This window comes from Cadophora gregata (genome assembly GCF_030347475.1).
Source record: "Cadophora gregata isolate MNR1 chromosome Unknown scaffold_14, whole genome shotgun sequence".
NCBI lineage: Eukaryota > Fungi > Ascomycota > Leotiomycetes > Helotiales > Ploettnerulaceae > Cadophora > Cadophora gregata.
Genome location: NW_026695937.1, coordinates 1,447,887 through 1,475,345, shown reverse-complemented (window position 1 = coordinate 1,475,345; position 27,459 = coordinate 1,447,887). Strand labels below are relative to the sequence as shown.

Sequence of the window (27,459 nt, the reverse complement as noted above, 5' to 3'; positions counted from 1 at the left end):
CACAGTGTATGCTTTAGCTTCAAATTTCAAGGAGATGAAAGCCTTCTTGGGGGCAGCATCAACAAGGCGCCTCTATTTCGACGGAGCTTTTCGTCATCTCACTATGACAAACACATAGTCAGAGCATATATCTGCCTCCAACCCAAATGACTCCGATGACCAAAACCATCCTTCCGCGGAGCCGATGCCAACAATATGCCCAGATACGCCACGCTAAGTAACACCAATCTAAATATGAGCCTAATTCGCCCCAAGGTACCGTTTCCATCCATCCCTCACACAATACCGCCGACCATCCTCCCCTTCAGCAATAACAAACTTCTCCCATCTTCCGTCTCGTCCAGCTCCAATCACTATGATACTATGGTCACTAGTCCATCCCAAAATACCTTTTGGGGGGCGAAATGCTGCATCGCTGTTCAGTGGAGTCGAACTTCCATAAAGCAGTTCGTCACCGATCTCGAAATGTGCTGAAGCAAACGAGTACACATCTGAGAAGACTCTTGGCAAAAGAGGTATGCGACCCAGGATCCCCCATTTCTGGCTGGTGTCCACATCACTTGGCCCTGGGCTCCCTCCTCCACCACCCATGGTGGTCAATCTCCGATTTAGTGTCGGGGCTTCAGTTCTCGGTGGTTTGGAAGGGTGAGGGATGTCGAAGACGTGAAGCGTTGATTTATCAGAAGTGACTGCCAGCAGCTGCCCAGATGGAGCAATCGACAGTGAGAAGATAGTTGCATGGTCCACACCACGCCTCAACTCGGCAATACGGGCACAGTTGCTGGTTGCAAATACTCGTATCAAGGTCCCCTGGAGATATTAGCGAGATCTGGCGTGTGGTGATGTTTACTTGCCGTCTCGCTTGCAGTCGCCAAAATCTCACCGTCCCGGCTGATGTCAAGGGCCCGCAGTGCGGAGCCATGAGCTGGTATGATACTGACATTGCCCGTAGAGAGCTCAACGAGCTGGACCTGTCCCGGTGTTCTCCCAGGGAAAGCAAGAGATGTTGGCGTTAGACAGCACAGACCCAAGGGGTTGTCGGCAGTTTCGAAGACGGACCACAGCTCCGGTGGGCTTTTGAATTTGTAGACGCGGACGCTATTCTGTAGTGCAACGATGACATGTGTTCGCGATAATCGTACGCCACGAACAGTCGTGAGAACCGGTATCTGGATAGCAACCTGCTGTTTTGCATCATCCCATATGATGACCTGCTCAATATCAGCACCCTCTTCTCCCTCCTTTGTACTGTGCGTAACCGACTTTGTTCTGCGGAAATTTTGGCTGCCGTCCACCTCCGATAAGTGCGATGAAGTTGGCCTTCCCAAGCATTTGAGCAGCACCTATACCAGCGTTGAAATCTATACTCTCAGCATGTGTTCCTCAGTCGCTGGTGCGAAGGCTGTACCTCGAGAGACCCGGAGTTGGCAAGGCTCAGAGTTGAAAACTGGCGGCAGAAGTTAGCTCGGCTTTCCATCATGATTTTGAATAATCGCAGAGAACTCACTACAAAAGCCAGTATTGAGTCCAACAGAGAAGCAGCTGGCATCATGGTTGAAGCTGGCCGAGAGGGCCACACTCGAGCTTTCACTCTCGATGGCCGGCCTGGTATTCATGGCTTCGGGTGCGGGGAGGTTTCGTGTTTTGTACGGAGAGGCAAAAATGAGCTACTGAAGCAGTGAAATATGTATGCTAGTTGTTCGTGCTCATGTTGTTTGTGATTCTCATGACATGGACGAACGAACGTCGAGTCTTAAAGTTTGGGCGGTGCTGCCACATGTCGCGAGGCTGGCAGCCTGGCCCACGATACCTTATCAGGCGTCCGCCAATGCAGGAGCGACCCCTGCTAGCGTCCATGGTTAGCGGCTTCCCCTGTTTTCCCCCTATCCCATCCCATCTCCATCTCGCTAACCCTGAGACTCAAATTTACTCCGACCGCGACTTCGACTTCGTGATACTCTCCCAACTATCTCCCAAGCAAACGGCCTGCCTCACCTTTTTTTGACACCCATAACAATCACACGAATTGGTTGCGCCACCAGTGCTCGTCCAGACCGCACATCCATCACCATGTCATCTCCATTGAGCGCAGTATGTTGATATCCCCTCCTGGCCAACCCCTTTTGCCTATTCTGACCACAGCGTTGCCTGGTAGTACCATGCTGGGGTTTGTTTTCCGCACATCGACAAAACTGCTGAGCCAGTACTAATGTTGCCATACTCTTAGATCAAGATCCGCAGAAAGAAGAATGTCAAGAAGGGTATCCAGTTCTGTTTGATGGTCTGCGGTGCCTCGGGTACAGGTACGTCGGACGACACCCACGACACTTCATGAGACAATTGACTCATCGCGCCAGGTCGAACAACCTTCGTAAACACTCTGTGCGGAAAGAAAGTGCTGGCAGGAAAGGATGCCGACGATGCGACAAACGCTCACCTCGAGGAAGGTGTCCGGATTAAGCCCATCACTGTTGGTGCGCATTCGAGCCCGTCCCTCGTGCCAGTCGAGCACCAAAGCTGACAATATTGCAGAGCTGGAGCTAGATGAGGAGGGAACTCGTATCTCTCTGACTATCGTAGACACGCCAGGCTTTGGAGACCAGATCGACAATGAGGCGAGGTATGTAGACAGCCAGGGGAGCACACTCACAGTGGCACTGACAAAAGTTATAGCTTTGGCGAAATTGTTGGCTATCTTGAACGACAGTACGATGATATTCTCGCCGAGGAGTCCCGTATTAAGCGTAACCCCCGCTTCCGCGACAACCGTGTCCATGCACTTCTCTACTTCATCACACCTACCGGACATGGGTGAGTCGCCCTGCTGCCAAAGACGGGTGACAGCCCTCTAACTTACTGCAGTCTCCGCGAGCTGGATATCGAACTCATGAAGCGCCTCTCTCCCCGTGTTAACGTCATTCCAGTCATTGGCAAGGCCGATTCCCTCACACCAGCTGAGCTTGCCGAGTCAAAGAAGCTTGTTATGGAGGATATCGAACACTACAGAATCCCGGTCTACAACTTCCCTTACGATATCGAGGAGGATGACGAGGACACTGTTGAGGAGAACGCCGAGCTCCGTGGACTTATGCCATTCGCCATTGTCGGTTCGGAAGAGGTTGTTGAGATTGGAGGCCGTAAGGTTAGAGCTAGACAGTATCCGTGGGGTGTCGTAGAGGTGGACAACCCAAGGCATTCCGATTTCCTCGCCATTCGAAGCGCGCTTCTCCACAGCCATTTGGCAGACTTGAAGGAGATCACTCACGATTTCCTCTACGAGAATTACCGTACTGAGAAGCTCAGTAAGAGTGTTGAGGGTGGTGCTGGAGCGTAAGTTCATCACCTACACCTCTTGTTGACACAGACTAACCAGACCTGCAGCGACTCGTCGATGAATCCAGAAGATCTCGCATCCCAGTCCGTTCGCCTGAAGGAAGAGCAACTCCGCCGCGAGGAGGAGAAGCTCCGAGAAATCGAGGTTAAGGTCCAGAGGGAGATTAACGAAAAGAGACAAGAGCTCTTGGCTCGTGAGAGTCAACTCAAGGAGATCGAGGCCAGAATGCACCGAGAGCAAAGCGCACATCTGGAGGCTACGAATGGAGCACACACGGACTCCGAGGCATGAAATCGGAGCAAGAGTTACTTTGCGAGCGGGTGGACTTTGGGAGGACTTGGCCTAGCTTGGCAACTAATTGGTCTGTCGGATGATATCCAAGTTGTCAATGGGGGAAAATGGAGCTATGGGATTTCTTTTGCAGGTCTTTGTCGGCATTTGCAAGAACTATTCTGGCTTTGAGAAGCTAATAACGTGTTTTCTTATCAACTTCTAATGCGGCGGCTGAATTACTTCCCTTCTTCAACGTCCTTGTGATCGAGGCACAAGCGGACGGCTGTGAACGGTTTATGGTTCTATTTATCTTGTGGTTATAGCAATGAAAATGTTCAACTATGTCCCAGAAAAGCCAAGAAAGTTAGAAGGCTGATAACACTTAAAACATGGCTCATTAAACGCTAAGTCTTGGTGGTAAGTGATACCTAGCAAGTATGTCCACGTCTCAAATAGTCGGCTTTCTCCCCTTCCACGGCGTTGTCACCTTATAACTTTGCCAGAATACAATGCGATGTAGAGTTCGAGAGATTTAAAGTGTACAGCATAGCGTGTAACAGCCAGCAAGTGCAAGTGAGTCGAGGTATACAGGGCTTCCGTTTGCGGACTGAGAGAATGTGATGTGGTGCCTCCAGACAGACTCCTAATATCTAGTCGCTGAGCAAATCTTTCTCATATCAAAATTCCTGTATGTGGGCTTTTTCTTCGCTTCTCACCTCTCGAATAAATGGAATTGTCATATGTCCAACCATGACATGAATTACTTATTGTGACTGTCATGACTGCTGTCTAGAGGAGGAGGGGTGGGTTTCTGGGACGGCAGCATGTTGACCCGCCCCGGCTGACGCTCCCCGCCGTCATCAGCTTCAAGCACCCGACCGCGCCACCCAGCTCTCCTCTTCCAACAACAACCACAGCATCCATAAATCGCCGTTCTCGATAGCAGAATCACCCAGCACGATGTCTGGAACTACCAAATACACAGCAGCGCCGCAGCGCGACTCGTTTGATGAGACAGCGAACTACAGTCAGGCTCCTCCCTCCTATGCGGATCAGCCTTCCAGCTCGTCTACAGATCAAGAAGCTCTTCTTGGAGGCGCTCCAAGGAGCAGCGAAGATAATATACCAGATGACTTCAAGGTTCGTACGGTCGAGGATATCGTCTCGGCTAGCCCTAACAGCTTATAGTTCGGCGGCTCAGTGTCTGAAGCATCGATAGATATCCGCATGGCCTTTGTCCGAAAGGTCTATGCTATTCTTTCTGTTCAACTTATTGCGACTGCGGTCCTGAGTTCCGTCTCTTTCTTCAGCAACTCATACAGAGACTGGATCCAAAGTAATCAGTGGATGATGTGGCTTTCGGTTAGTTGTATCCGCTTGCGTGGCGTGTCTTCTGCTAATTCCCAAGCTTTTCGGTGCTATCGGTTTTATGATCCTCACATACTGGAAACGCAAGTCATATCCCACGAACCTTCTGTTCCTCAGGTATGCAGTCTCAAGTCTTGGAGCCAACATTCGATCTCTACTAACCTGTCAAACAGTGGCTTCACAGCTTTCGAGGCATATTCAGTGTCGGTCATCGTATCGTTCTACCAGTCCAGAATCGTCCTCCAAGCAGTGCTTCTGACAGCCGGAATCTTCGTTGCTCTTACACTATTTGCCTGCCAGACAAAGTATGATTTTACTTCCTGGATGCCATATCTCTTCGGAGGACTCTGGTGCCTAATTCTCTTCGGCTTCATGGCTGCCTTCTTCCCTCACAGCAGTACAGTTGAGTTGGTATATTCCGGTATTGGAGCTCTGATATTCTCGGCATATATATTGGTCGATACCCAACTTATCATGAGACATTATCATGTCGAGGAAGAGATTGCGGCCGCAATCAGCCTCTACCTTGATATCATCAACCTGTTCCTCAATATTCTCCGCATTCTCAACAGCCAGCAAAACAACTAAGAAGTGGTCGTTTGGATACGGACTGGCGGAGGTGGATGAAACAGGCACAGAGTTTTGGTCTGATTCCCAAGGGTGTTTGTTGGTGACTGCATTCAACTTGGCTGGCGTTTGACGGAGAGCTAGTTGCGGAGCCACGGGTCTTTTTAAGTTCTATCAATGAAATAGTTTCTGCAAATGTCTACATTCGCTCGGAGGTTTCAAAGCATCCAGCGACTCAGGGTGGGGCATGCGGAGTGGCAGAATGAACCCAGACATTCTGGACCCTTGAATCCCGTTTCGGAACAGAGTACGGAGGCATTTTTCATGTTCTATCTGAAGCTTTTTTTCTTTCTCGACGAAAATAGGACATGCTGGATGGATTGAGCACTTTCAGATGAAGCTTATTGTTTGATGTCAGCCAACTGTCGAAAATGGCATGGACTGGCTTCTATTTTTTAAGCTTTCGGTTGGAGTGCAGGAGCTTCAGGGGCTCGCAAAATGTACGCAGGCGGGTGGAACAGACCACCTGTGGGGAAAGCAGGAGGGACCAGCCAGCAATGTACAGAACGATGAGAAAACACAAAATGTTCAGTTCCCTTGCGCAAACTATTTCATCCACTTCCTTCTCTCGTTGCAAACTCCTCCTATACCTTACCGAGCTGCTCTGACCCCCTCCTCACCTTTTCTCTATCAATATATTGCGCTCCTGATCACCGAGATCGCCTCTCCTATTGGTCGTCGATCACTTTAGACCAGACCAGCGGTCTTGAGCGGCACTTCGCCCTCACCAAAAAATATCCTCCACACCGCTTTGCTCAAACAAGCCGAGCAGCGAAGTACCCAGGTCCTCAACACCACGCTCGTTCCATTTCCTTTCGACGCATTATACCCTAGAATATATATGACACTCGACGTCTAAAAACCACCAACAGGCCAGTGGGAGTTTTCAGCCCTCCTCATTCGGTCATTCCACTCGCTCTCTTTCCTTCTCGCAGCTCCTTTTCCCTTTGCGTGCTACGAAGGGCAATACACAATGAGCGGCCCCCCACCGACTATTGAGATACAGAACGAGAAACTCGAGGCGGCGCAAGAGTGGTTACATCAGAATGGAAACAATGTGGGCGGCATTGAGTACACGCCCGCAGTGGAAGGTGCCGAAGATGGGTACCCGACGCACACAATGACTATCAGGAGGAAAACCAGAAGGAAAGAGGATGGGCCTCTAGAGATAATATGCGGATGGATTTTCCAGCATCAGATTGGTACGCTCTCTGGCCAATTGCCCCAATTGCGCGCGGCTGCTAACCATATGCTGCAGGTCTTTCAGTCAACTTACTGATGCTCCTCTCGTTGACCCATATGTGCTTTCCTCGAGCTCGCAGACATGCTCGCAAGTTCTTTGAACTCTCCTACTACAACCCTGACTCGGGAGCATATCGTGCGGGCTGGAATGATGCTTGGATGGTGTTCTTTTGGATTGTTGTCTTTACTGGTCTTCGCGCCGCAGTAATGGAGTACATTTTGATCCCTCTGGGCAAGAGGGGAGGTGTGAAGACTGAGAGAGATCAGACCAGATTTGCTGAGCAGGCTTGGCTCTGGATCTATGCTACAAGTGCATGGAGTTTGGGTTTAGTAAGTTGTAGCGATACTAAAGAAAATTGTGTGCTAACAGACTCAGTACATCCTTTCTAATTCCGACTACATGTGGGATTTCAAGGAGCTGTGGACCAATTGGCCAAATCGCGAGATGGACGGACTCCGAAAGTGGTACACTCTCGTCCAGTATGCCTTTTGGCTGCAGCAGGTTCTTGTCATCCACCTCGAGGCAAGGAGAAAGGACCACTGGCAAATGTTGGCGCACCACATTGTTACGACAGCACTGATATTCACGAGTTACGGATACCACCAAACTAAAGTGGCCAACCTCATTCTCTGCACCATGGACTCTGTAGATCTTGTCTTCCCAGTAAGTTGCACCTGTGCCTTCGAGGTTATGCGCTAATCGATGTCACAGCTAGCGAAGTGTCTCAAGTACATGGAATTCACGACTGTCTGCGACGTACTCTTTGGTCTTTTCATGACTATCTGGTTCGCCACTCGGCATGTGATTTTCTGCATGATTTGCTACTCTGTCTGGGCCGATATCCCCAGGACAATCGATTATGGCTGCTATAGTGGCAAGACTGGCTCTATCAAGGGGCCCTTCCCAGCTCCAGATCGATTTGGGCATCTTTTTGACCCATTCCGCAACCCTGAAGGCGTTGTTTGCTTCAATCACAAAATCAAGTGGGGGTTTCTCAGCGCCCTCCTCTTCCTCCAATTCCTGACGATCATCTGGTTCTTAATGATCGTTAAAGTGGCAATTCGGGTCCTCAAAGGCGGAGATGCCGATGATGTCCGCAGTGATGATGAAGGTGACGAGGAAGAGGAGCTTTTGGACGAGAAGATCATATCCACAATTGAGCAGATCGATGAAATGGAGCTGGCACCATATGAGGAGGAAGTGGGCGTTGAGTCCATCAACTTGAAAGGCAGGAATTTTAACACCAACAAGTATAAGAAGACTGCTAGCAGCGCCAGCGGAGTCAGTCTTCCAGGGCACAGCGATAGGAAAGAGTTGCTCGGACGGATCGGGTGCGACAAAGGCGTTTGAGAGGGAAAATGCTTGACTGATGGACTGACTAATGATTCCGGGGCCAAGATGGGGATGGAGTTTGTCTTTCTATCATCCCATGCATTCATGGTCGTTTATTCCTAGGTCACCGGATACCAGACCAGACGGTACGAAGGGAGTGAAGAACCAACGAATGGTTGCAGTGGCGGATGTCTCACTGCACATCTATACTGCGCTCTCTTTATTTCGTTCTTTGTATCGGCGTCATGGACGAGATGATGGATGTGTACAGAAAGAAAGAGTTGGAACTATCCATGTAAATAAGCGAAGGCGAAGGAAGCCAAGTGCAGACCTGGATTGGCAATCAGAACGAACTTTTGGCTGACTTTCCTTCCTATCTGATCCTGCGGTGCTACCATTATGACTTCCTCCTCCATTTGTGACGCTTTCGTGAAGTTGTACTAGTGGCCTAATCAAGCACTTATCCTGACATTTGAGGAGATTCTGTTCTCCGACCGCTTGCCGAGGGTATCTTGCACGACCACTTTGACAGTAACCCTTGGCCTGGCGGGATGGTAAGTTCTGGGTAGAGAGCAGGACTAGTTTTGATTCCTCCACCGTACAACGTGGCAGATGTCAGTCGTTTATCAAGGTGGTAGTCGGGCGAGTACATGCAAGTTCTGATTTTGCCACTCCTTTCGTTGCTGAATCAAGATTATAAACCATCCAACGCAGCTTTCATATGCTCTGCAGATGAATTGGTTACTGAATAAGAATGGAGGAAGTACGAGTGCTGACAGCCGATTGCTGTCTCCTACTAAGCTCGGCTTTGCTCGTGTTGAATGCGAATGACAATGAGGATGTCTATATTCTCTACGTCAAGAACAACAACGATTGTGAGGAATAGATAGAGATACGACATTGGCTCTCCAGAAGCTGGCACAGATGTATGAAGACGCTTTACTCCTCCTTGCACAGATGTGATAGGTCTCGACCTCCACGGCAAAAACCTCATATTGTATCTGTGATCTCACTGACTGAAATCAAAGGCATACCAATGTATAGACACGCATGGAGAACGTCCCTTGAATTAAGTCAAGAATTCCACTGTATATCTAGAGCTGTACGATACACCAAGAACAAACTCAAGCAGCCCTAGCAAAGTTGGCCGGAACTACATGAGAATTCTGATAAATGTTCACATACTCAATATATGACACTGCATCTCCTTATTCATTTGAACGTGACATATAACGTCAGCTGTCAACTGGATTCCTCTCAACACCTTTCTCCCTCTGGACGCAAAGCAGAAGGTTGTCCAGGAAAAGGGGAGAAAACAAAAACCCATGCGATCTTCCAAGCAAATAGGACAGTAAAAAAATCGAAACACTTTAAAGGTGACACATCAAAACAATACTTAGGAAATGCAACACTCTTCTCGAGAAAGTTCGGAACAAGCGAAGAGTAGGTGCTCGTTTTATGGAATCGATCGGCCAGATACGCTACAGGTTTCCACTTGTTGTGTTGATATGTGGGGATTGAGCGAGGAATATGGCTTCGCTGATGGATTAAGGCAGGTAGGGAGCAGCGAGGCAACTTGCTGAGAGACGTCTAGTCGGGCAATTGTCAATGTCTGCCGTCGTCGAGGACTCCTGCTCTGATATTGATCTTCTACAGAAGAAAAATCGCCTTTGTGCTCGTTGGCATCTGCCCTGCTCGCCAAATACTTATTGCATAGGAAGTGAAAAGGAAATAAGAACCAGTCGTATCACATTGACTTATTACATAAATACTCCTCACAACTCCGATATGTTTGTCCTTCCCTTTCCCAAATATATCCCTAGTGGCGTCGCAGCTAGCTAGCTCACTTACGACTGCAAAAGCCGAACCTGGCATGCTTGCCTGCGTAACCTAATCGTAACACCAGTCCAGCCCGATCAAGTTTGGAGCAAGCCCAGTCGACCGTATTTTCGCCGTCTCAAGAAGAAAGGAGAGAAATAAAAGAGGTATTGTCCTATAACAGGATCAAGTAATTTGATGGTGCTATGCCAGTATCTCCGTTTTCTTTCTTGGCTTGCCACCATCTCCCGCTGACGTCGGAGACTTCTAGTATTTCGTGCTTCGAGAAAGAGATCTCGTTGGCGTCATCCGGGTTGGCCTCATATGAGTAGATGGCTTTCGCCCGGTATGGGTACTCTGTTGGCGCTACAACTTCCCCGGGCGTTTGCTGTTGCTCGTTGCTCATGGGTCCGCTGGTCCCTAGGTTGCTGGTTGGAGTAGGCCCGTTGCCAAATCGTGGCTGAGATGAGTTGCGATCCCCTCCTACTGGTCCACCTGGGAACCCTGCAACGGGCGATGAAGTCTCGAACCCTCCAAGTTGAGCTGATGTGTACATCTGCGGTGGGACGTTCGAGGAGATCGAGGTGTCTGGTCGCCCATTTGCAATTCCATTTCCGTAGCTCATTCCCCTTCCACCTTGGGAGGTTCGGTGATCTTTGTGGAGAGCGAAGGAGTCGAGGTAGGCACGGGGTACGGCGGAGGGGGTTGATCCAAAATAAAAGATCCACACAATCTGTTGTATTGTTAGAGCGAGCTGGGAAAGGGCAGGGGATTCCATACATTCACCATGGAAAGCAAGATATGTCCAGCAGCGGTTGCTTCCTTAGCACCGTTCGAAGAATAAATTAAAGAATTGACCGATGAACTCGTCAACACCAAACCACATGCAAGATACCCAACGATAGCAACGTGGTATGTCTGTGTCGTGTCTGATGCGATAACCACAAATACCCCAGCGATGCAGCACAGCATATACGCTATGGCAAACCAGGAGTAATTCGGAAAAGCATTGTCAAGCTTCTGTGCTGTCGCAATTATTGATCCGACGAAAGCTATAACCCAAGCAAGCTGTGCAATCGTCAGTCCATGTTGTTCATCCTTCTCCCCTGAGGAGAGAGGAATGGGTGTTCTCAACATACCATGGCAATAGATACCGTCGCCAGTGCGAATGGATCGCCCAGGATGTTATCCATACTCATAGTCCTCATCCCGCCTGTCCTCCGGCCCTTCATATCCATTCCGCCGTTCATTTTGCGGAGAGATGGCGAATGCAACGATCCGTACGATGGCATAAGGAACAGCGGCGTCGAGACCGGCGGTTCCTGGCACGGGGTATTATGTAGAAGTTATCGGCGTCAAGATTGAATCCGATTCAATCGGAGGCCGAGTATGATGAGAAAGGCAAAAGAGATAGCGGGAAAGTATGGTGCGGTGGATAATGGTTTCAGCTGAAGTGGCCGTGGCTGATGCAAAAGTGCTCACTCCGCAACGAGATCCAGGGATGATCGTGAGGTCGTAGATGAGTGGACGTGGACAGAAATGAACTGAAGTACAGAGCAAAGGTGATGAACAATTTCCGCGTTGCTGACAGCCTGTCCAGCAAGGGGAGGGAAGAGGATGGGAATGGGAATGGCGACCGTTGAAGGAGCGTGGGAGACTGGTCGGTCGGTCGGTCGGTCTGTCTGTCGATGCAAGAGAATGTGAGACGTCGAGACGAGAGAATAATGCGATCGGTCGTGGAGGAAGGGAGGGAGGGAGAGAAGTGGAGGGAGTGGCAGTAGAAGGAGAAGTGAAGGGAGAAGGATCCAGGTCCCAATCAATTCCAGGGAGGCGGATTGCGGATTGGGTGGAGTCGAGGTTACTGTGGGTGCAAGTGGGTGCAAGTGGGTGCAAGTGGGTGTGGGTGTGGGTGTTGTCCTGGTGGTACAGTAGTCAGGTAAGGCCAGGCAAGGCGAGGCAAGGCGAGGTAGGTAAGGTATGGGCCGGTAGGGGGTTGAAGGGAAGTGGTCAAGGCGGTGGTGGTGGTCGGGGCAGGGCAGGGCAGGGCAGGGAGAAATATGCAAGACCAATGAGTTCCCGCAGAAGACGAGACGACTCTGTCCGGATTGGGATGCCTGGAGCTGGAGGTTGGCTGTTGCGACGACGAGCTTGGGGGATGTGTGTGTGTGTTCTTCTGGTGATCCGGAGCGGGAATGTTGATGTTTTCGATGTTCGTTTCGTGTTGGGCAAAAAAAGGAGTTGATGTGATGCCAGCTTCTCGGGGTGCAGAGCTAGGGCTAAGGTTTTTGGGCGGCGGGTTGAACTGGGGCGGTGCAGTCAAGTCCAGCGCAGTCCAATCCAGTCCAGTAGTCCAAGATTGTACAAGTACGGAGTACAGCGAGATTGTTCTGGAGCGACAGTCCAGAGGAACAATAATGCAGTTCGCGGTTGGCGGCGACTGAGGTTGATCCGATGATCTGCTTGATTAATTACGCGGCTGCCGGCAATGATAGGGCAGGCAAGCCAGACCAGGCCAGTCCAACAGCAAAAGACTGTCTTCCAAATTGCTCTCCTCTGGCTCAACAGCTTCAAAGCCGACTCCAATGGATCAAGTCGCGTCTGTCTGGTGTAGCGCTGCGTCGGATGTGCTGCTTGCTTCCGTGATATGTGCTGCGTGCTGCGCTGTGCCTGTGCCTGTGCCTGGAGGTGAACGTGAACGTGAAGCCGTTCCTCGATGGTGTTGTGGGCCAATAAAACAGGACGCTCCCGTGGATGGTCCGGCGTGTTCGGCCCCTGGAGATACCAATAAATTTCTTTGCTTGCTCGCAGCTCGCAAAGCTCAGGCTTGACACGAGTCGTTTCAAAAGGTTGCTGGTGGCGGTTGGCTCTCAGTCAATCTGCCTGACACGGACCTTGCTGATTGCCGATTTGAGGGGAAGCGAAGGGCGGACCTGGAAATCAGGAGGACGATGAGACAGGACAGGTTGACGATTTGTTGGCGTGCGTTTGTCTGACGACTATGACGACTGCCAGACCAGACCAGTTCGTCTGTAGACAGGCCGCTGATGTGGTTGTCGTCGAGTTTCAGCGGTGAAGGAGTCTTGGAGTCTGGAAAACGAGCAAACAATTGGGCCTGGGATGTTCCTGATGCTGTGCTTGTGCGACTCTACACCACTCCTGACAAGCAAAACATATGATATGCTGGCGGCGGCTAAATATCTTCAGCACAGCACCAATATCCTATAAAACCACTATGTCTCTGCTGTCAAACATGCAGCCAGATAAGCATAAGCCTCGTGGACGCCTAGATGAAGTTGGCGTGGCGTAGGTAAGGCACTTGGAAGACTAAACAGATGTGTTCGGTGTTTCGAGGGGTGTCAAGTGTCAAGGCAAGTGAAAACGCACTCATGAATACCGGGGAGATGGGTTTTTATCAATTCCCAGGAACTTAAGGGCTTCAAGAGATCGACATCTGTCAAGTCGTCTAGGCCGCTCAATTACGACTTCCTCCTGCAGATTCCTGGTCATACACATCTCGCTATCGTGGAAATCATGGAAGGCTGCTGTTTCTCATAGGTCAAGCCACGGAAGATGTTCACCACATGTATCCAAGCCGTCTGTGGCGAGCAGATTGTCCAATTATATCGAGACATGGCTGTGGCTGTGCTTCCAAACAAGGCATGAGATCGCCGGATTCCTGGAGAGCCTGCTTTGGACTGTGAGAATGAATGGAAATGAACATGCAGACTTCCTCGGTTGCTCTTCGCACAGAATAAGCTTTATAGAAGCGTGGAGTGGCAAATGGAAAGATGCACCGACTCCATTTTTCACGTTGTGTCAAGTTGTGTGAGGTAAGGAAGGGACGGTGCAGTGCAAAATCAGGCCCTGGATTTGGCTTGGCTGCCCATAATGCCATGCTCTCTCCGGTTCAGTGGCCAATTTTGACGTAGTACCTAATTCTGAATATATAATTCCATCGCTTTGAAATTGATAGAGTAAATGTAAATACTATTTCTAGAAAAGTATTTAAACATTCTTGTGACTTTCCGATTATTGTGTCCAGAAAACAAGGTGGTAGTGACTCTGGGATTGGGCACTCGCGTGTCAGAACCACTTACCTTCCCGCTAAGAACATGGCTTCGGGCCAATCAAAACTTGAAGAGATACAGATATTCCATCACAGAATGCTGCGTCCGGAGTATTCTTATTTCCCAAGTTTACGTCTCCCTGGACTTGGGAGATTCAGGAACGTGAAAACGAGCTGTTCGAGACCCGATGCACATTATCTTCCGCCTGTTTCTGCGTCCTTTCCCCATACTATTTTCTAAGTCTCCTGTCCCGATGCTGGAGTCTCAGATCAGAACAGAATGGTTCGTTTCTTAACCTTGTATGCATTGAAGTCACCGATCGGGCAGAAATAGATTTAAGGCTTGGTACAGCTAAAACATCTCGTTCCACCGGGTCCCATACGAACGACAACAGTACAAGCGACAAATTTCAATGCCCACTTGCGTTCGTTGCCCAGCCGCCACATCACCAAAACCCTTCCACAGTGACATTGCATTGATACCTTTCATATCACTTGGACTTGGACCACTATCCGGAAAGGCCATTTTGTCCCCATAGAGATCGTAGTTATGAGACACGGATATTGTGACTCCGTTCATGCGCGATATCCAGGCGCCGATGCCATGTGTGTTGCTCTCAGCTCCTGAGATCCATAGCCACCTCAGCCCTATGGAGGGTAGCCTCAAGCCTCATCGCAAGGAATGTTGCGTCGTTATGCATGTCTCGCAGTTGTTTCTCCCCACATGTTTCCTTTTGTGCTGGATGGCTTCCCCATCGGGACTGCTGTAGCAATGATACGATCTCACAAAGCGCACGTCATAACTTTTGGTTATCAGTTGTGCGTGCAAGATTCAACCTCGCATTCCAAGTCCAATCAAGTATTCCATGGATTCGGGATGCTCACAGATCATTGAGCTACAGTAGTGGTCGTCAATATTGGGGCACCAAGATATGTTATGCAGCTTGACCCAGACTGTCTTTGGTGGAGCGTCTATCTGTACGACCTGAGGCGGGAGGACGATAACTTGGAGATGCTGCTTGTGGTAACAGTATGACCATATATTGGAGGTAGATTGTGATGGTTACGAAGGGTGATGCTAATTATAGTAATTAAAATAGGACGATTCCAGCAGGCTCGGCAACAAAAGCCATTAGTGAGAACTGCAAACATCTTCACTGACCATCCCCAATACTCTACGAGCTCGCAATGCTACATACATATAATACCAGGGCCTACGAACAATTTCTCGACTTCAGCATCGGGGTAATGGGTATAGCATTCCCCGATGTCGAGCTTTGGATATCTGGAACTGTGTCTGATTGGCTACTGCCCTCCTGCCTGAGTGATGCCAGTACTCAAGTCTACCACCGCTACCGTCCTCTCTACCAGCTAGTAATAATAAACATCAAGTTCTATAGCTTGAGTCGAATCAGTATGGTCTCATGCTGAGGTCCGGGGAGTCTGTTTCCCCAGATTCACATCTAGCTGGGGAATAGCCGAGATTTTGGGCCGGCTGGGCTGGCAGCCCTGTGGAACGGTGTGGCTTGAAAGGCGGCTAGGTGTGGCGGCGCCCATCGGGATGTTCTCAAGCGACAAGCTGTCCATGTTACGTGCTCGCAACCTTCACAAACGAACCTTGCTCAAGGAAACGTCTCTGCCCGCAGGTGACAGCTTGAGAGACCGACGATAATACGATACTCGCGTGTGCACTACAATTGACCAATTTCCCGCAGACGGGCTTGCTTCCGGACGAACAGGCCTCAATGTGCCATTCCAACTGCCCTTTTCCAAACCTCGCGCCATAGCCCACTTTCGAGGGACTGGCAGGATTTCCGACCAAAGGGTCATCTACCAATACTGTCCAAGCAGCTTGGACGACTCTTTACGTGATGGTATCATACTCAGCCATAGGAAGTCCAAGTGACGCCTCGTCAGATACAGGAAGAGGTCGGAGGTGAGGCATGCAAAGGGCGAGCTCTGGCAAAGGCTGACAAATTTACCAGAAGAAGGTCGAGTAGAGCTATGAAGGATCAGAATCTGGGAGGCGAAGCCTCTTGGATGAGTAGCAATATCAATCTGGTCAATACAAGTATGGCCCCTGCCGAAGTGTCCCATATTCAATCTGCGGCACTGGTATCCTCAATTAAAGGCTGTTCTGACCATCCCAGTTATCGGAGCCGGGACTTTGGCGATGCCCTCAGCTATGGCGCATATGGGAATCGTCCTAGGCATCTTTGTGATACTCTGGTCGGGTATGACAGCAGCATTTGGGCTTTATTTCCAGACCCGATGTGCCCGGTACCTAGAACGTGGATCTGCCTCCTTCTTCGCGCTGTCGCAGATTACCTATCCGAACGCGGCGGTCATATTTGATGCCGCAATCGCCATTAAGTGTTTCGGTGTTGGAGTGAGCTATTTGATCATCATTGGAGATTTGATGCCCGGGGTCGTGAGGGGATTCAATGAGAACGCTGATGCTGTGCCATTTCTTGTCGATAGACACTTCTGGGTTACAGTATTCATGTACGAGGCGAAGTCCTTCATCTCCTTTCTCTCGCTAACTTCCGCAGGCTCGTCGTAATCCCACTTGCCTTTCTTCGCCGTCTTGACTCTCTCAAGTATACAAGTGTTGTTGCATTGATTTCCATTGGTTACCTGGTCATTTTGGTTGTTTACCACTTTTCCAAAGGGGATACTATGGCGGACAGAGGAGCAATCCGAATCATCCATTGGGGCGGCCTGGTTCCCACCCTCCAAAGCTTCCCCGTCATAGTTTTTGCATATACGTGCCATCAGAATGTGAGAATGGCCTCCTGGATACAGGTCACAAAGCTAACGGGTACAGATGTTCTCTATTTTGAACGAGATCAAGAACAACTCCGCAAGAAAGTGGGTACTTTTGCTCAAGTCATGTAGTGACTCACTCACAAACTCGATATAGTACTACGAGTGTCGTTGCAGCAAGCATTGGATCCGCTGCATCCGTCTACATCCTGGTTGCTATCACAGGCTATCTGTCATTTGGCAATAGCGTTGCTGGAAACATTATTGGAATGTGTAAGAATTTCTCGAGTCCTTTTGCCGTCCCGAGTTGACATTTTAGATATTCCATCGGTCGCCTCGACCATTGGCAAAGCAGCAATTGTAGTGCTTGTCACGTTTTCGTATCCTCTGCAGGTTCATCCGTGTAGGGCATCCGTCGACGCAGTTTTGAAGTGGCGGCCAAATGGCTTGAGGGGTGCACGTAATTCTCCTCATGGCTCACCAGCACGATCAGTGCCTTTACTCACAGGCTCATCAGCTCAACCAGTTGCACGAAACGATGCCATCGGAGAGCTACGATTTGCTCTTATTACTACCGTCATCATCGTGATGAGCTACATCGTCGCCATGACCGTCTCGTCACTCGACAAGGTTCTAGCCTATGTTGGAAGCACCGGCAGTACCAGTATTAGCTTCATCCTACCAGGATTGTTCTATTACAAGATCTCGGCACCTGATTCGATACACCACCAACGTCTGGCCAAGGACGAAGATGAAGACGAAAGTGGCTCTGACACGGAGGGCCTCAATGGCCACAGAGGCTTGAGTTCGACCCATTGGCGAAAGACCATTCTTCGGAAGCTCTCATTGGCTTTGGCCATCTATGGTCTCTTCGTGATGACCCTGTGCTTGGGAACGAATCTGTTTTTCACCGGAGCTGCGCACTGAGACGTCGATACTGAATTGTGCAATTCCCTAGTAGCATAGACAGGAGTTTGGGTCGGATACAAGCCGGTGCTGGTACAAGAAGCACAGTCTTCAGCATCTTGAGCGCTGGAAATTCGCGCGTGTTCAAGTTAATGTAGATACGAGGGCGCATAGAAATGGATGAAAACCGCATATATATTTGCATACAACTAAGGTCTTTGTATCTTCCAACTCACATTAGTATCCTCCCTTTAATCCTTGGGCTTCTTGTTGATGTTTTGAGAATATCGGAACCAAATGGCACACCCAATGCTCTCTCAATCACCTTGCATCGCAGGCTCGTTTCCGTAGCATGGAAAACTCGTCGGTCTCTTGCAAGCTTCCTAACGCCATCTCTTGTTGTAATACAATGCTATACTTCTAATCAAACGCCCCCATATGCTACAGATCCCCAATTCGTACACATCCAGCCATGCTCCTTCAACTCGTCGATTTTGGGCGGAATTTCGGTTCCAGCAATCCAGCCTATGTACCAACCATGTCAGCACCTCCTCACTAGAAATTACAAGCCAGAGCAGCTCACCATCGACAGTAATCTCCAAGCAGGATCACTGGGCTGCGCGCCAACTCCGAGCCAGTATTTTGCCCTCGCAGAATCGAGTTTGATGTCCTTGAAGGGCTTGCCCTCGCCGTCCACGGGTGCCTTTGGTATCGGGTCGTAGGTGCCTGTCTCCGATCAGCTCCTGCGTTCCTTGCTCTGTCCATCGATATTCCCACGAACCTAGAACCTCGATCGGCTTGCTATTCCTCGCTGTCCTGTACCCGTGTTAGCAGAGAAGGGACAGGTGCCTGTGCAAGATCGGAGCTTCTGCATCGCACCTAGCTTGCGCAACGACAATGTTGTAGAAAGGGGCTTTGCGCCGCCCGAAGCGGGCTAATCTGATTTTGACTACCATTGGGGCGTGTGTTCTGGTGGGAGGACTGGAGGATGATTATCGCTGGAGTACGAGTAGTAGGTACCTATCTTGACTTTTTGGAGTCGGTGCTGGTGGGTCCCGCTCCGCTGCGATCCCCATTCCCGCTCCACCCCGCTCATGGTGATGTCAAACGTGACAACCACGACCAGATGATCTTCGACTCTGAACCGATGATTATTCAACGATGAATTAAAGCAAGTTAGGAAACAGTCCCTTTTTTTGCTTGACTTTGTACTTTTCGGTATCCTGGTAAACCGTAAGTTTACTGTTCACATCTTACGACCCCTTGGAACACTCAGTCCAGCCAACAGCAATTCAGATTGATCAACATGAAGGTAGGTGATAGTTTCAAATTCGTGTTACAAGAAATCCTCGAAACCTCCCTAACGCCTCTAGAAGACCCTCTCAGCAAAGAATGCTGCTGCGTTGGACAAGGATCTCATGAGCATTGGAGCCTTCTCTATCGACCAACTCATGGAACTGGCTGGGCTATCGGTTTCTCAAGCCAGTATGTAGTTCTAGCTTTTGGTTCTGGTACTCATCATTTTGCAGTCTATCGAGTTCATCCTCCCAGCAGAGGACGGAGGGTATTGATTGCTTGTGGTCCCGGGAACAATGGTAGGGCAGCCCAACGATTCGATCCACAGCCGACTCGTCGTTACTAACAGGAAACAGGAGGTGATGGTTTGGTCGCAGCAAGACACCTCTGGCATTATGGATATAAACCTACAGTTTACTATCCCAAGCAGAGCAAGAATGAACTCTACCAGGTATAGACTCGAAGTCTTCACATACACTTCATGTGCACCTGCTGCGTGCTCTTTTCCACATGAACTAACATTCTCTTCGAGCGCCTCTCTACCCAACTCAAGAACCTCAACATCCCTTTCACGGAAGATTTCTCTACGGCACTAGGAGACTCAGACCATGTAGTAGACGCTATATTCGGTTTGTCTGCCTCCTAAACTATCATCTTCTTTACAGACATCAACTCCACTAGCTAACTCCAGCCAGGCTTTTCCTTCGCAGGCCAAGTCCGCGAGCCCTTCCCCGCCGTCATTGAAGCTTTGCAGCGCACGTCACTTCCCGTCACATCGGTCGACGCTCCTTCGTCGTGGGATATTGAGGATGGGCCGCCAGCTTCAGGACCCGGGTCAAGTTTCAACCCAACGGTGTTGGTCAGCTTGACAGCGCCCAAGCCACTGGTGAAGTATTTTAAGGGCAGGCACTTTGTTGGCGGGAGGTGAGTGATACTAAATTGACTGTTGACTGTGCTTGGTTTTTTGACTATTGATCAGATTTGTGAGTCCAGATATTCAGAAGAAATATAATTTGGAACTGCCCGAGTATGAGGGTATTGATCAGGTTGTGGAGGTGGGAAGCGATGGTCAGAAATTGTAAGGCTTCGACTATTATTATGGTCTAAACGATGAAAGTGCTTCTTGTAGAGTTCTTCTCGAGTCTGTTCTGTGTAGAGCTGGCCCCTCCTCCAAGCGGTGTCGAAGTCATACACATAAAGACCACATCAACTTCTCGTATTCTTACACTCGTAGCTTGTCCCTCTAGCTAGACTCTGCTCACATCGGGGCGATACTCTGATGTCATTATTTGCCGCCACTCTTCAGTCCACCTGAGCATCCTCAAACAGTACCAACACTGTGCCTGCTTTGCATATATCCTAGATCCATTAGCAGGAGTCCTGGTTCGCCTGGAGGCAACTTACGCCTTCCTTGTGAACCAATTTAGCAACTGTGCCATTCTGCGGCGATCTAATAACAGTCTCCATCTTCATACTCTCGATCCTGATGCGGTCAGCTTGCGTCAAATGCCATCACAAGTGCAGGATTCTTACACTACCAATGCCTGTCCTTTCTCCACTTGATCACCCTCCTTAACCTCGTTCCTCAAAACCTTGCACGGCATTGGTGCAAGAACACTATTTGCCACATCTTTTAGTCCCAAAGCCTTCTCGAACCAGCTGGGCGATGCTAGCGTTAGGTGAGTCTGCTTGCCATGCTGGAAGAGTGTGATCTTGTCACCATCTGTGACGATTGTGCTCTCAATCCGTGTATGTGGGAAGAACGTCGAGATCGATGGAGACTTGGGCTTGCATATCACATTGCTGTAGGTCTGGTCAAGACCGCCACCCTTCACTTCCAAATCAAACAGATCTCGGCCCAGTTGCTCGACCGAAACAGTGACACGGGCTTTTTCTTCGGTATCGTTGGTGATGAATGTAAACTGTCGTCGAGCACTCGCCGCAAAGCCAACAACGGCTCCGTGTGGACCTTGGGTAACTGTCGAGGCCGGTGCAGAAAGCTCCTTGGACAAAAGGCCAAGTGCCGCCTGGGCAAATCTTTCTGGTTCGATGACTTCAGGATCAAACAATTCGTCGTTGTGTTTCTGGATATAACCAGTTTCAACTTCGCCCCTGATGAAGGCAGGGCTCTTGCAGATCTTCTTCAGGAATTCGATGTTGGTACTCAGTCCCACAACTTCGTATTTCTGCAGCGCTGCGTAGAGCTTGCGAATTGCTACTTCTCGAGTCTCCCCACTGACTATCAGCTTTGCAATCATCCCATCGTAGGCCGAGGACACGGTATCGCCTTCGATAAAACCGGCATCGATACGGACGCCTTCTGACAATTCAGGCGTTTTGAGATGGATGAGCTCGCCCGAATCAGGCATGAAGTTCTGACTAGGATTTTCTGCGTAGATTCGAGCTTCAATGGCCCATCCACGCTCCGCTATCCTTTGAGCAATAGTCTCTTGGTCCAGAGGTAGTTTCTCACCAGCAGCAACTTTGAACTGCCATGAGACAAGATCTTCTCCTGTGATCTCTTCTGTGACTGGGTGCTCTACCTGTAGCCGGGTGTTCATTTCCATGAAGAAGAACTCGTTCGTGTCGTTGTCGAAGATAACTGAAAGCACAGTCAGTCAAGTTCAGGAATTGCACATCAGCACCCACATTCCACGGTGCCTGCTCCTTCATAGCCTACGGCCAAAGCAGCAGCTCTAGCTTTCTCCCATAAGTCCTGACGAATGTCTTCCGCAAGATTTGGAGCAGGCGCCTCCTCCAAGATCTTCTGGTGGCGTCTTTGAAGGCTACAATCCCGCTCTCCTAGAGCGACGGCATTCCCATGCTTGTCAGCGAAAATCTGCACCTCGATGTGTCTCGGAGTTGCAATATATTTCTCCACGAGCATCTCATCGTCGCCAAAAGAATTTCGCCCCTCGCTTTTGGCGCTTTCCAATTTGTCCAGAAATTCTTCTTCATTAAATGCAATTCTCATACCCTTTCCACCCCCTCCCTTGACAGCCTTGACCATGACAGGGAATCCTATCCCCCGAGCTTCTGCCAAGAGATGATTTGGGTCCTGATTTCCACCATGGTAGCCAGGTATGCACGGTACCCCCGCCTTGATCATGATATCTTTGCTCCTTGATTTGTTTCCCATGGCCTCAATTGCCTTCCAGGGTGGGCCAATGAACACCAAGCCCTCCTCCAGGCATCTTTTTGCAAAGGCGGAGTTCTCGCTGAGAAAGCCATAGCCGGGATGTAATGCCTCGCAAGACTGCTCCTTTGCTACTTTTATGATTCGTTCGCCATCAAGATAGGCATTTGCAGAACCAAGATTTACTGCGAACGGGCTGGAAAGCGCATGCTGAGAATTGGCGTCTGGGTCAGTGTAGATGGTTGTGCACTGTACTCCCAAGGCAGAAGCTGTCCGTCCGACCCGTAAAGCAATCTCACCACGATTTGCAATGAGTACGGAGGTGATTGGTGTGCTTTGGCTCGATGTCGCAGAGGAGAGGAACCGGTAGTGGGAAACCCGAGGAAGAGGGAGAGCTCGGAGCTTGGATGGAAACATGTTTGGGCGGTGATGGAGATATCGGGATTGCGGTTGCGTTTGCAGCGGGAGCAATGTCCTGTCCTTTCAATAATAACCTTGTTTTGCCATCAGACTACTGCCCGAACAGAGAACAGAGAAGGATCATTCGAAGAAATGGGAGTGGAAGCACGAGAGACCAAATATCAATTACCTTCCAAGTCTACTTCGAGCTGCCCAAGCCATCTCAACAGCTTCCCCGCCAGTGCTAAGCCGAAGCCGAAGCTAGCCGAGCGTGGAGAATTGAGGGACGGCACCTAAGTTAGGCGAGTCAATAATAATTCGTGGCAAAGCGCAGCATTCTTCTTCCTTTGTTGTTGATGATTCTCTCGAGCTAAGGATAAGTAGAACAGAATTCGTCATGCTCTGAAATCGCCAAGCTGCGCTCGGAGAGCGAGCATCTCGCTTTGATCTGCCGTTATCAGGAAGCTTTGCCAGAAGACGACTTGGTTGTGTACCGTATCAGAGTGCTATGCGCTGTGGCGTGGCGTACACCTGGTCATCGAGAACTATGAAGCCACTGATATGTTGGTGATCATGGCTTCAATATATTGGGATGCTTCCTCGGTGGATATTGCCTCTGTGTCACAGTGTTCCATCCGAGTGGGTGCGAATTGGATGTCATGTCATCCACCAGGCTCTGCACTCCTATTTGAAACATCTTCATGCGCTTCGTTCGCTTAGATTGTTTATCCGACGTTGGCTGACTTGGGGATAATTGCCTGATGTTCCTGCGACTAGATGCTCCTGCCGCCGAAAGGCTAAGTAGACAGCCGTCCCAAGGTAATCAGAACTCCCGGTCGATCGCTTGAACTTCTTCCGGCGCAACTCACTTGCAACACCATTGCATGCATCAGGTACCCTGGAACATGTGGGGTTGTGGGGTAATATAAATATCCACATTGGTCGTTGGTCTTCAGCCAAAGTCTCGGCCAATCTGGGGAAGGCAACCTCTGATCAGGTATCCGATGCGAGTGGACATCTTTTGCCTGTAGTCAGGCAAAACTGTCATCGCCTCGACCAGGTGGCATTGCGATATCAGCTGCCAAGATTAACCACTCGCGATCAACATATTCAAGCTTTCAATATACTTTCATCTAAACGACGTGGTATTTGGAGATTGGGACTCAAAAGTCGGCATAGCTCAGAAATGGCACCTGTAGTGCTCGTCGGGCCTTAAGGACTGCGTTCCCACACATAGACGAGTCTCTATCCATCACTGACGTTCGAAGTGGTTGAATTTGGTACTTCTTTGTCTGGTTTACGTACCTTCATCATGCGCTCTATACTTCCCGGTAGCACTTTTGTGCTTGCAAGTCATGGTGGGTGTCGCTCAAACAATGTGGTATCCATCTCTAACTTAGGTAGTTCTTGCTCAAGTAGATTCCAAGACCGCTTGTGACGCGGTGACAAACATCTGTTACTCGACGTATCTCGCTCGTGAGTCAGGAATCAGTATCGGAATTGCACTCCCTATGAATGTGTCGGATCCTTACGATGCAATTATCTCAATCAGTGCACCACTAGCAACTACGTGGGCTGGATTCGCATGGGGTGGGACAATGGTTTTTAATCCACTCACAGTGGGATGGGCAAATGGTAATACGGCTGTGGTATCCTCGCGATTTGCATTGTAAGCCCCTACTATGAAGTTTTGGAGCAGGCTGACACGAACACTACAGCGGACTAGGCCTCCCGCCGTCCTACGATGGCGCGGAATATACTCTGTTAAAGGGGACCACAGTCAACAGTACACACTGGAAAATGACAGCTAAATGCTCGGGTTGTACATCCTACCAAGCGAACGACGGATCCCAAGCAGTACTGGATGGTATGGGAACGGCACAGTTCGCCTGGGCTCAAGGGACCACCCCTGTCCAAGAACCAGCAAACAATAACTCGGCCTTCAATATGCACACGTCCTATGGTAAATGGACTCACGATCTGAATGCTGCTCGTAGCCCCAATTTCAATGCTTGGGTTGCAAGTAACATTCTAAGTCCAGCTTCATTAACCACAGCGCCCCAAGGATCAAGTGTGCAAGTAACGACCTCCAAGCCCGCAGCCACGATAGTGACGAGCACGACTTCTTCTGCTAAAGCAGGTCCTACGGTTGCGAAAGGGAAGATACCCACTTCATGTTCGGGAGCTGGAGCACCAAAATTTTCTTCTGTTCTCGTGGGTTCAATTTCATACCAGTCCATGTCTGCTATGCCAAGGGACTATCTGGCGAATCGTGTGCTTTATTCATGCTCTGCTTCATGTTCCGAACCCTGAGCTTATGAGGAGTTTTACTGACACCTTTTTTTTGTAGGCAAGCGGATGGAAAGCAACGAAGGTCTTAGGCGGTCTGACAAGTCCACGGAGTATCATTTTTGACCCGGTAGGCAACATGCTCGTGGTCCAATCTGGAAAGGGTATCACACTCCATACAATGACTACAGACGGCTGTATTTCTGCCACAAAAACACTCGTCGCTCTGAATAGTCTTAATCATGGCATTGCACTTAGTGCTGATGGCAAGACGTTATATGCCAGCAGCATGACCCAGGTTTATTCGTGGCCATATACGGCTTCTTCGGGGACGGTGGGTACTAGGGCGACCATAATAACCGGGATGTTCAACGGTAAGCCATGACTCAACCACCTCTATGACATGTTTTGGAACCCGTACTGATAACACAATCAACTACAGGTGGTCATTCTACTCGCACGCTATTGTTGTCGCCAAAAAACCCAAACCTACTGGCAGTGTCTCATGGCTCGAATGACAACTTCGACTATGCGTCTGGGAACCCAAAAACGGCCCGCGCTTGCGTTAAAGTATTCGACGTGAAAGTAATCCCGAGTGGGGGCTACAACTACGTGTCTGATGGGTGGCTTGCAGGCTATGGCATGCGAAATGAGGTTGGAATTGCGTTTGATGGCAACAGCATGTACGTGTCATCCTTGGATCTATGTTCTAACTAGGTATGGCTGACAATGCTCAAGGCTCTGGGGTGTCGAAAATAGTGGTGATAATTTCTCTCGGGGTGGAAAAGATGTTCACCAAGAGAACCCGGCTGAGAAGCTCAATTACATTGGAGATGTCACAAAGAACAACGACAAGTGGTTCGGATACCCGACCTGCTATGCGGTCTGGAAACCAAGCGATTTTACAGACCAAAAGTTTCAGATTGGCGACCAATTCGTAATTGCCCCAAATGCAACTTTCAAAGATGATACTTGCAAGAGTTTGTCAACGCCACCATCGCTCGTCTTCCAGCCTCACTCGGCCCCCATCGACAGCAAGTTCGATGATACATTCAGTAATCTCTACGTTACCTTCCATGGGTCCTGGAATCGGGTTCCAACTACTGGATTCAAGGTGGTGCAAGTGCCTTTCACGAGAGGTGCTGATGGTGTGTACAAGCCCGTTTCTACACTTGCAACCACCACAGGGTACAAGGATATCTTTTGGAATCCAGACGTCACCAGATGCCAAGGCAATGGACCCAGCTTCAGTTCTGGATGCTTCAGACCCGCTGGACTTGCTTTCGATGTTGCAGGTAGACTTTACATGACTAGTGATATATCTTCTGACGGGGAACTGTGGGTACTAGGCCAGTCTTGAAATCATGATGACCATAAATCGGGTTTGCAGCTGTTTATAGCGGAGCAATGGATTTCACATACCAAAAAACTACCTCAATTCGTGCGGCATCAGTTTTGACCGACAAGAACAGCGAGACCACCACATGCCTACAAGCCAGAGCTGATGTCAGAATAGACAGATTTGGCTTCAATGCAATGACTATCGCAAAACATATGCTAAGAACAAGTCTACAACCAATCTAGGGCAACTGACCAACAAAATCTGATCGTATAAGAGTTTCTGAACGTGCGAGAGTTTTTATCTTTCAAAAGAATAAGTCACAAGGCAAGGCTTTACTGTGTTTAAGGGTGTATATAAATACATTAGTCTACATCCACTTTATTCGAATTGCTTATTTGGCGTTTTAATTTTATATAGTGGTCTCCTTACATTAACTTCAGAATTGTCCCTTATAATCGCCTCGTGTAAAATTTTAAGAATTTATAGCAGCTATATACCCGCCACTGCCCTTGAGATCGAGTGCGGATGGAGTTTCACTTTTTCGCAATGGTCTTTGCCAGCCTGTTCAAACACCTGGTTTCCACCGTGCATGTTATAATCAAGTTGCTCGTGTAACTTCCTTTGTTCCGGGTGGGGCTGCGTCATAGGGGTATGTGATCAAGAGCCTTTTTACTATTACCATCACCGAGTAATACCCTAGGAGGAAAATCCGCATCGAATACAAGATGTTCCGCATGTACTCTCTTTTTCATAGTCAGTTTTTATCTTGCTATATATCTTGCTACTGTAAAGATAGTTCAATACAGCAGTGGTTCCGCTAGCTCAAAATTCTTATCACCTCTCTAATTGAGCTCAGTGTAGTTAATAGTGAAACGGCCGTGGAACGACGTCGTTTTAAGGCTCTCTAACCGACTAGCGTTTTAGCCTTATAAAACGCACTATAGTGCGTTTTATAAAGCTATAAACGCACGGAACGAGGTAGTTACTAAGAACAGACTAATAAACTAAGATAAATTTACCTAATTTTTTAACTATTAAAAATACTTATAATATAACCTTATAATTAAATATACTAATAATATAACCTTATAATTAAGTAAAAACTAAAAAATACTATTAAAAATACTAAAATATACTAAAATATACTAAAATATACTAAAATATACTAAAATATACTAAAAAATATAAAAAATAGTAAAATTTATATATTAAGTAATTATATAAATAGATTTAATATTATACTTTAAAAATATATATATAATAA

The 27,459-nt window shown here is 49.0% G+C and overlaps 10 protein-coding genes across 10 annotated transcripts; 6 read left to right on the top strand and 4 right to left on the bottom strand.

The window, feature by feature from the left end:
- Window positions 1–240: 240 nt before the first annotated feature.
- Window positions 241–1,616, bottom strand: HSV2 (Phosphatidylinositol 3,5-bisphosphate-binding protein; the record flags this gene model as incomplete). The annotated part of the gene is made up of 5 exons (XM_058497873.1): window positions 241–810; window positions 942–1,211; window positions 1,264–1,361; window positions 1,409–1,447; window positions 1,508–1,616. The coding sequence occupies 5 exons, from the start codon at window positions 1,614–1,616 to the stop codon at window positions 241–243; spliced, it is 1,086 nt and encodes a 361-aa protein (XP_058352603.1).
- Window positions 1,617–2,070: 454 nt separating this feature from the next.
- ONS95_004508 (uncharacterized protein) lies at window positions 2,071–4,409 on the top strand (the record flags this gene model as incomplete). The annotated part of the gene is made up of 8 exons (XM_058497872.1): window positions 2,071–2,091; window positions 2,228–2,303; window positions 2,358–2,474; window positions 2,533–2,620; window positions 2,674–2,811; window positions 2,863–3,330; window positions 3,382–4,042; window positions 4,111–4,409. 7 exons carry the CDS (start codon window positions 2,071–2,073, stop codon window positions 3,623–3,625), a joined length of 1,152 nt encoding a protein of 383 aa, XP_058352602.1. The 3' UTR covers window positions 3,626–4,042; window positions 4,111–4,409.
- A 158-nt stretch (window positions 4,410–4,567) lies between these two features.
- Window positions 4,568–5,563, top strand: ONS95_004507 (uncharacterized protein; the record flags this gene model as incomplete). The annotated part of the gene is made up of 4 exons (XM_058497871.1): window positions 4,568–4,747; window positions 4,796–4,969; window positions 5,016–5,092; window positions 5,149–5,563. The coding sequence occupies 4 exons, from the start codon at window positions 4,568–4,570 to the stop codon at window positions 5,561–5,563; spliced, it is 846 nt and encodes a 281-aa protein (XP_058352601.1).
- Window positions 5,564–6,575: 1,012 nt separating this feature from the next.
- LAG1_1 (sphingosine N-acyltransferase lag1) lies at window positions 6,576–8,195 on the top strand (the record flags this gene model as incomplete). Its single annotated transcript, XM_058497870.1, has 4 exons — window positions 6,576–6,804; window positions 6,861–7,174; window positions 7,221–7,508; window positions 7,557–8,195. The coding sequence occupies 4 exons, from the start codon at window positions 6,576–6,578 to the stop codon at window positions 8,193–8,195; spliced, it is 1,470 nt and encodes a 489-aa protein (XP_058352600.1).
- Window positions 8,196–10,170: 1,975 nt separating this feature from the next.
- On the bottom strand, window positions 10,171–11,287 carry SHO1 (Transmembrane osmosensor; the record flags this gene model as incomplete). Its single annotated transcript, XM_058497869.1, has 3 exons — window positions 10,171–10,728; window positions 10,776–11,063; window positions 11,135–11,287. 3 exons carry the CDS (start codon window positions 11,285–11,287, stop codon window positions 10,171–10,173), a joined length of 999 nt encoding a protein of 332 aa, XP_058352599.1.
- Window positions 11,288–15,932: 4,645 nt separating this feature from the next.
- ONS95_004504 (uncharacterized protein) lies at window positions 15,933–17,754 on the top strand (the record flags this gene model as incomplete). Its single annotated transcript, XM_058497868.1, has 8 exons — window positions 15,933–15,997; window positions 16,047–16,132; window positions 16,212–16,566; window positions 16,614–16,842; window positions 16,889–16,932; window positions 16,985–17,100; window positions 17,147–17,287; window positions 17,345–17,754. 8 exons carry the CDS (start codon window positions 15,933–15,935, stop codon window positions 17,752–17,754), a joined length of 1,446 nt encoding a protein of 481 aa, XP_058352598.1.
- A 459-nt stretch (window positions 17,755–18,213) lies between these two features.
- MRPS16 (37S ribosomal protein S16, mitochondrial) lies at window positions 18,214–18,689 on the bottom strand (the record flags this gene model as incomplete). The annotated part of the gene is made up of 4 exons (XM_058497867.1): window positions 18,214–18,258; window positions 18,317–18,459; window positions 18,515–18,549; window positions 18,613–18,689. The coding sequence occupies 4 exons, from the start codon at window positions 18,687–18,689 to the stop codon at window positions 18,214–18,216; spliced, it is 300 nt and encodes a 99-aa protein (XP_058352597.1).
- On the top strand, window positions 18,612–20,111 carry ONS95_004502 (uncharacterized protein; the record flags this gene model as incomplete). Its single annotated transcript, XM_058497866.1, has 7 exons — window positions 18,612–18,966; window positions 19,050–19,218; window positions 19,263–19,328; window positions 19,386–19,480; window positions 19,562–19,658; window positions 19,725–19,953; window positions 20,009–20,111. The coding sequence occupies exons 2-7, from the start codon at window positions 19,152–19,154 to the stop codon at window positions 20,109–20,111; spliced, it is 657 nt and encodes a 218-aa protein (XP_058352596.1). The 5' UTR covers window positions 18,612–18,966; window positions 19,050–19,151.
- Window positions 20,112–20,432: 321 nt separating this feature from the next.
- On the bottom strand, window positions 20,433–22,920 carry ONS95_004501 (uncharacterized protein). Its single transcript, XM_058497865.1, has 3 exons — window positions 22,755–22,920; window positions 21,679–22,659; window positions 20,433–21,631 (listed from the first exon to the last, which is right to left on the bottom strand). Exons 2-3 carry the CDS (start codon window positions 22,580–22,582, stop codon window positions 20,559–20,561), a joined length of 1,977 nt encoding a protein of 658 aa, XP_058352595.1. The 5' UTR covers window positions 22,583–22,659; window positions 22,755–22,920; the 3' UTR covers window positions 20,433–20,558.
- A 956-nt stretch (window positions 22,921–23,876) lies between these two features.
- ONS95_004500 (uncharacterized protein) lies at window positions 23,877–26,213 on the top strand (the record flags this gene model as incomplete). Its single annotated transcript, XM_058497864.1, has 6 exons — window positions 23,877–23,922; window positions 23,969–24,233; window positions 24,283–24,778; window positions 24,915–25,227; window positions 25,296–25,536; window positions 25,592–26,213. 6 exons carry the CDS (start codon window positions 23,877–23,879, stop codon window positions 26,211–26,213), a joined length of 1,983 nt encoding a protein of 660 aa, XP_058352594.1.
- Between the last annotated feature and the right edge of the window lie 1,246 nt (window positions 26,214–27,459).

Excerpts from the sequence above, each read along its gene's own strand:
- ONS95_004501 (XM_058497865.1), bottom strand. The coding sequence starts at position 22,582 with ATGTTTCCATCCAAGCTCCGAGCTCTCCCTCTTCCTCGGGTTTCCCAC. Across the intron at positions 21,632-21,678 it reads AGGAGCAGGCACCGTGGAAT|TTATCTTCGACAACGACACG; the intron begins GTGGGTGCTGAT and ends CTGTGCTTTCAG.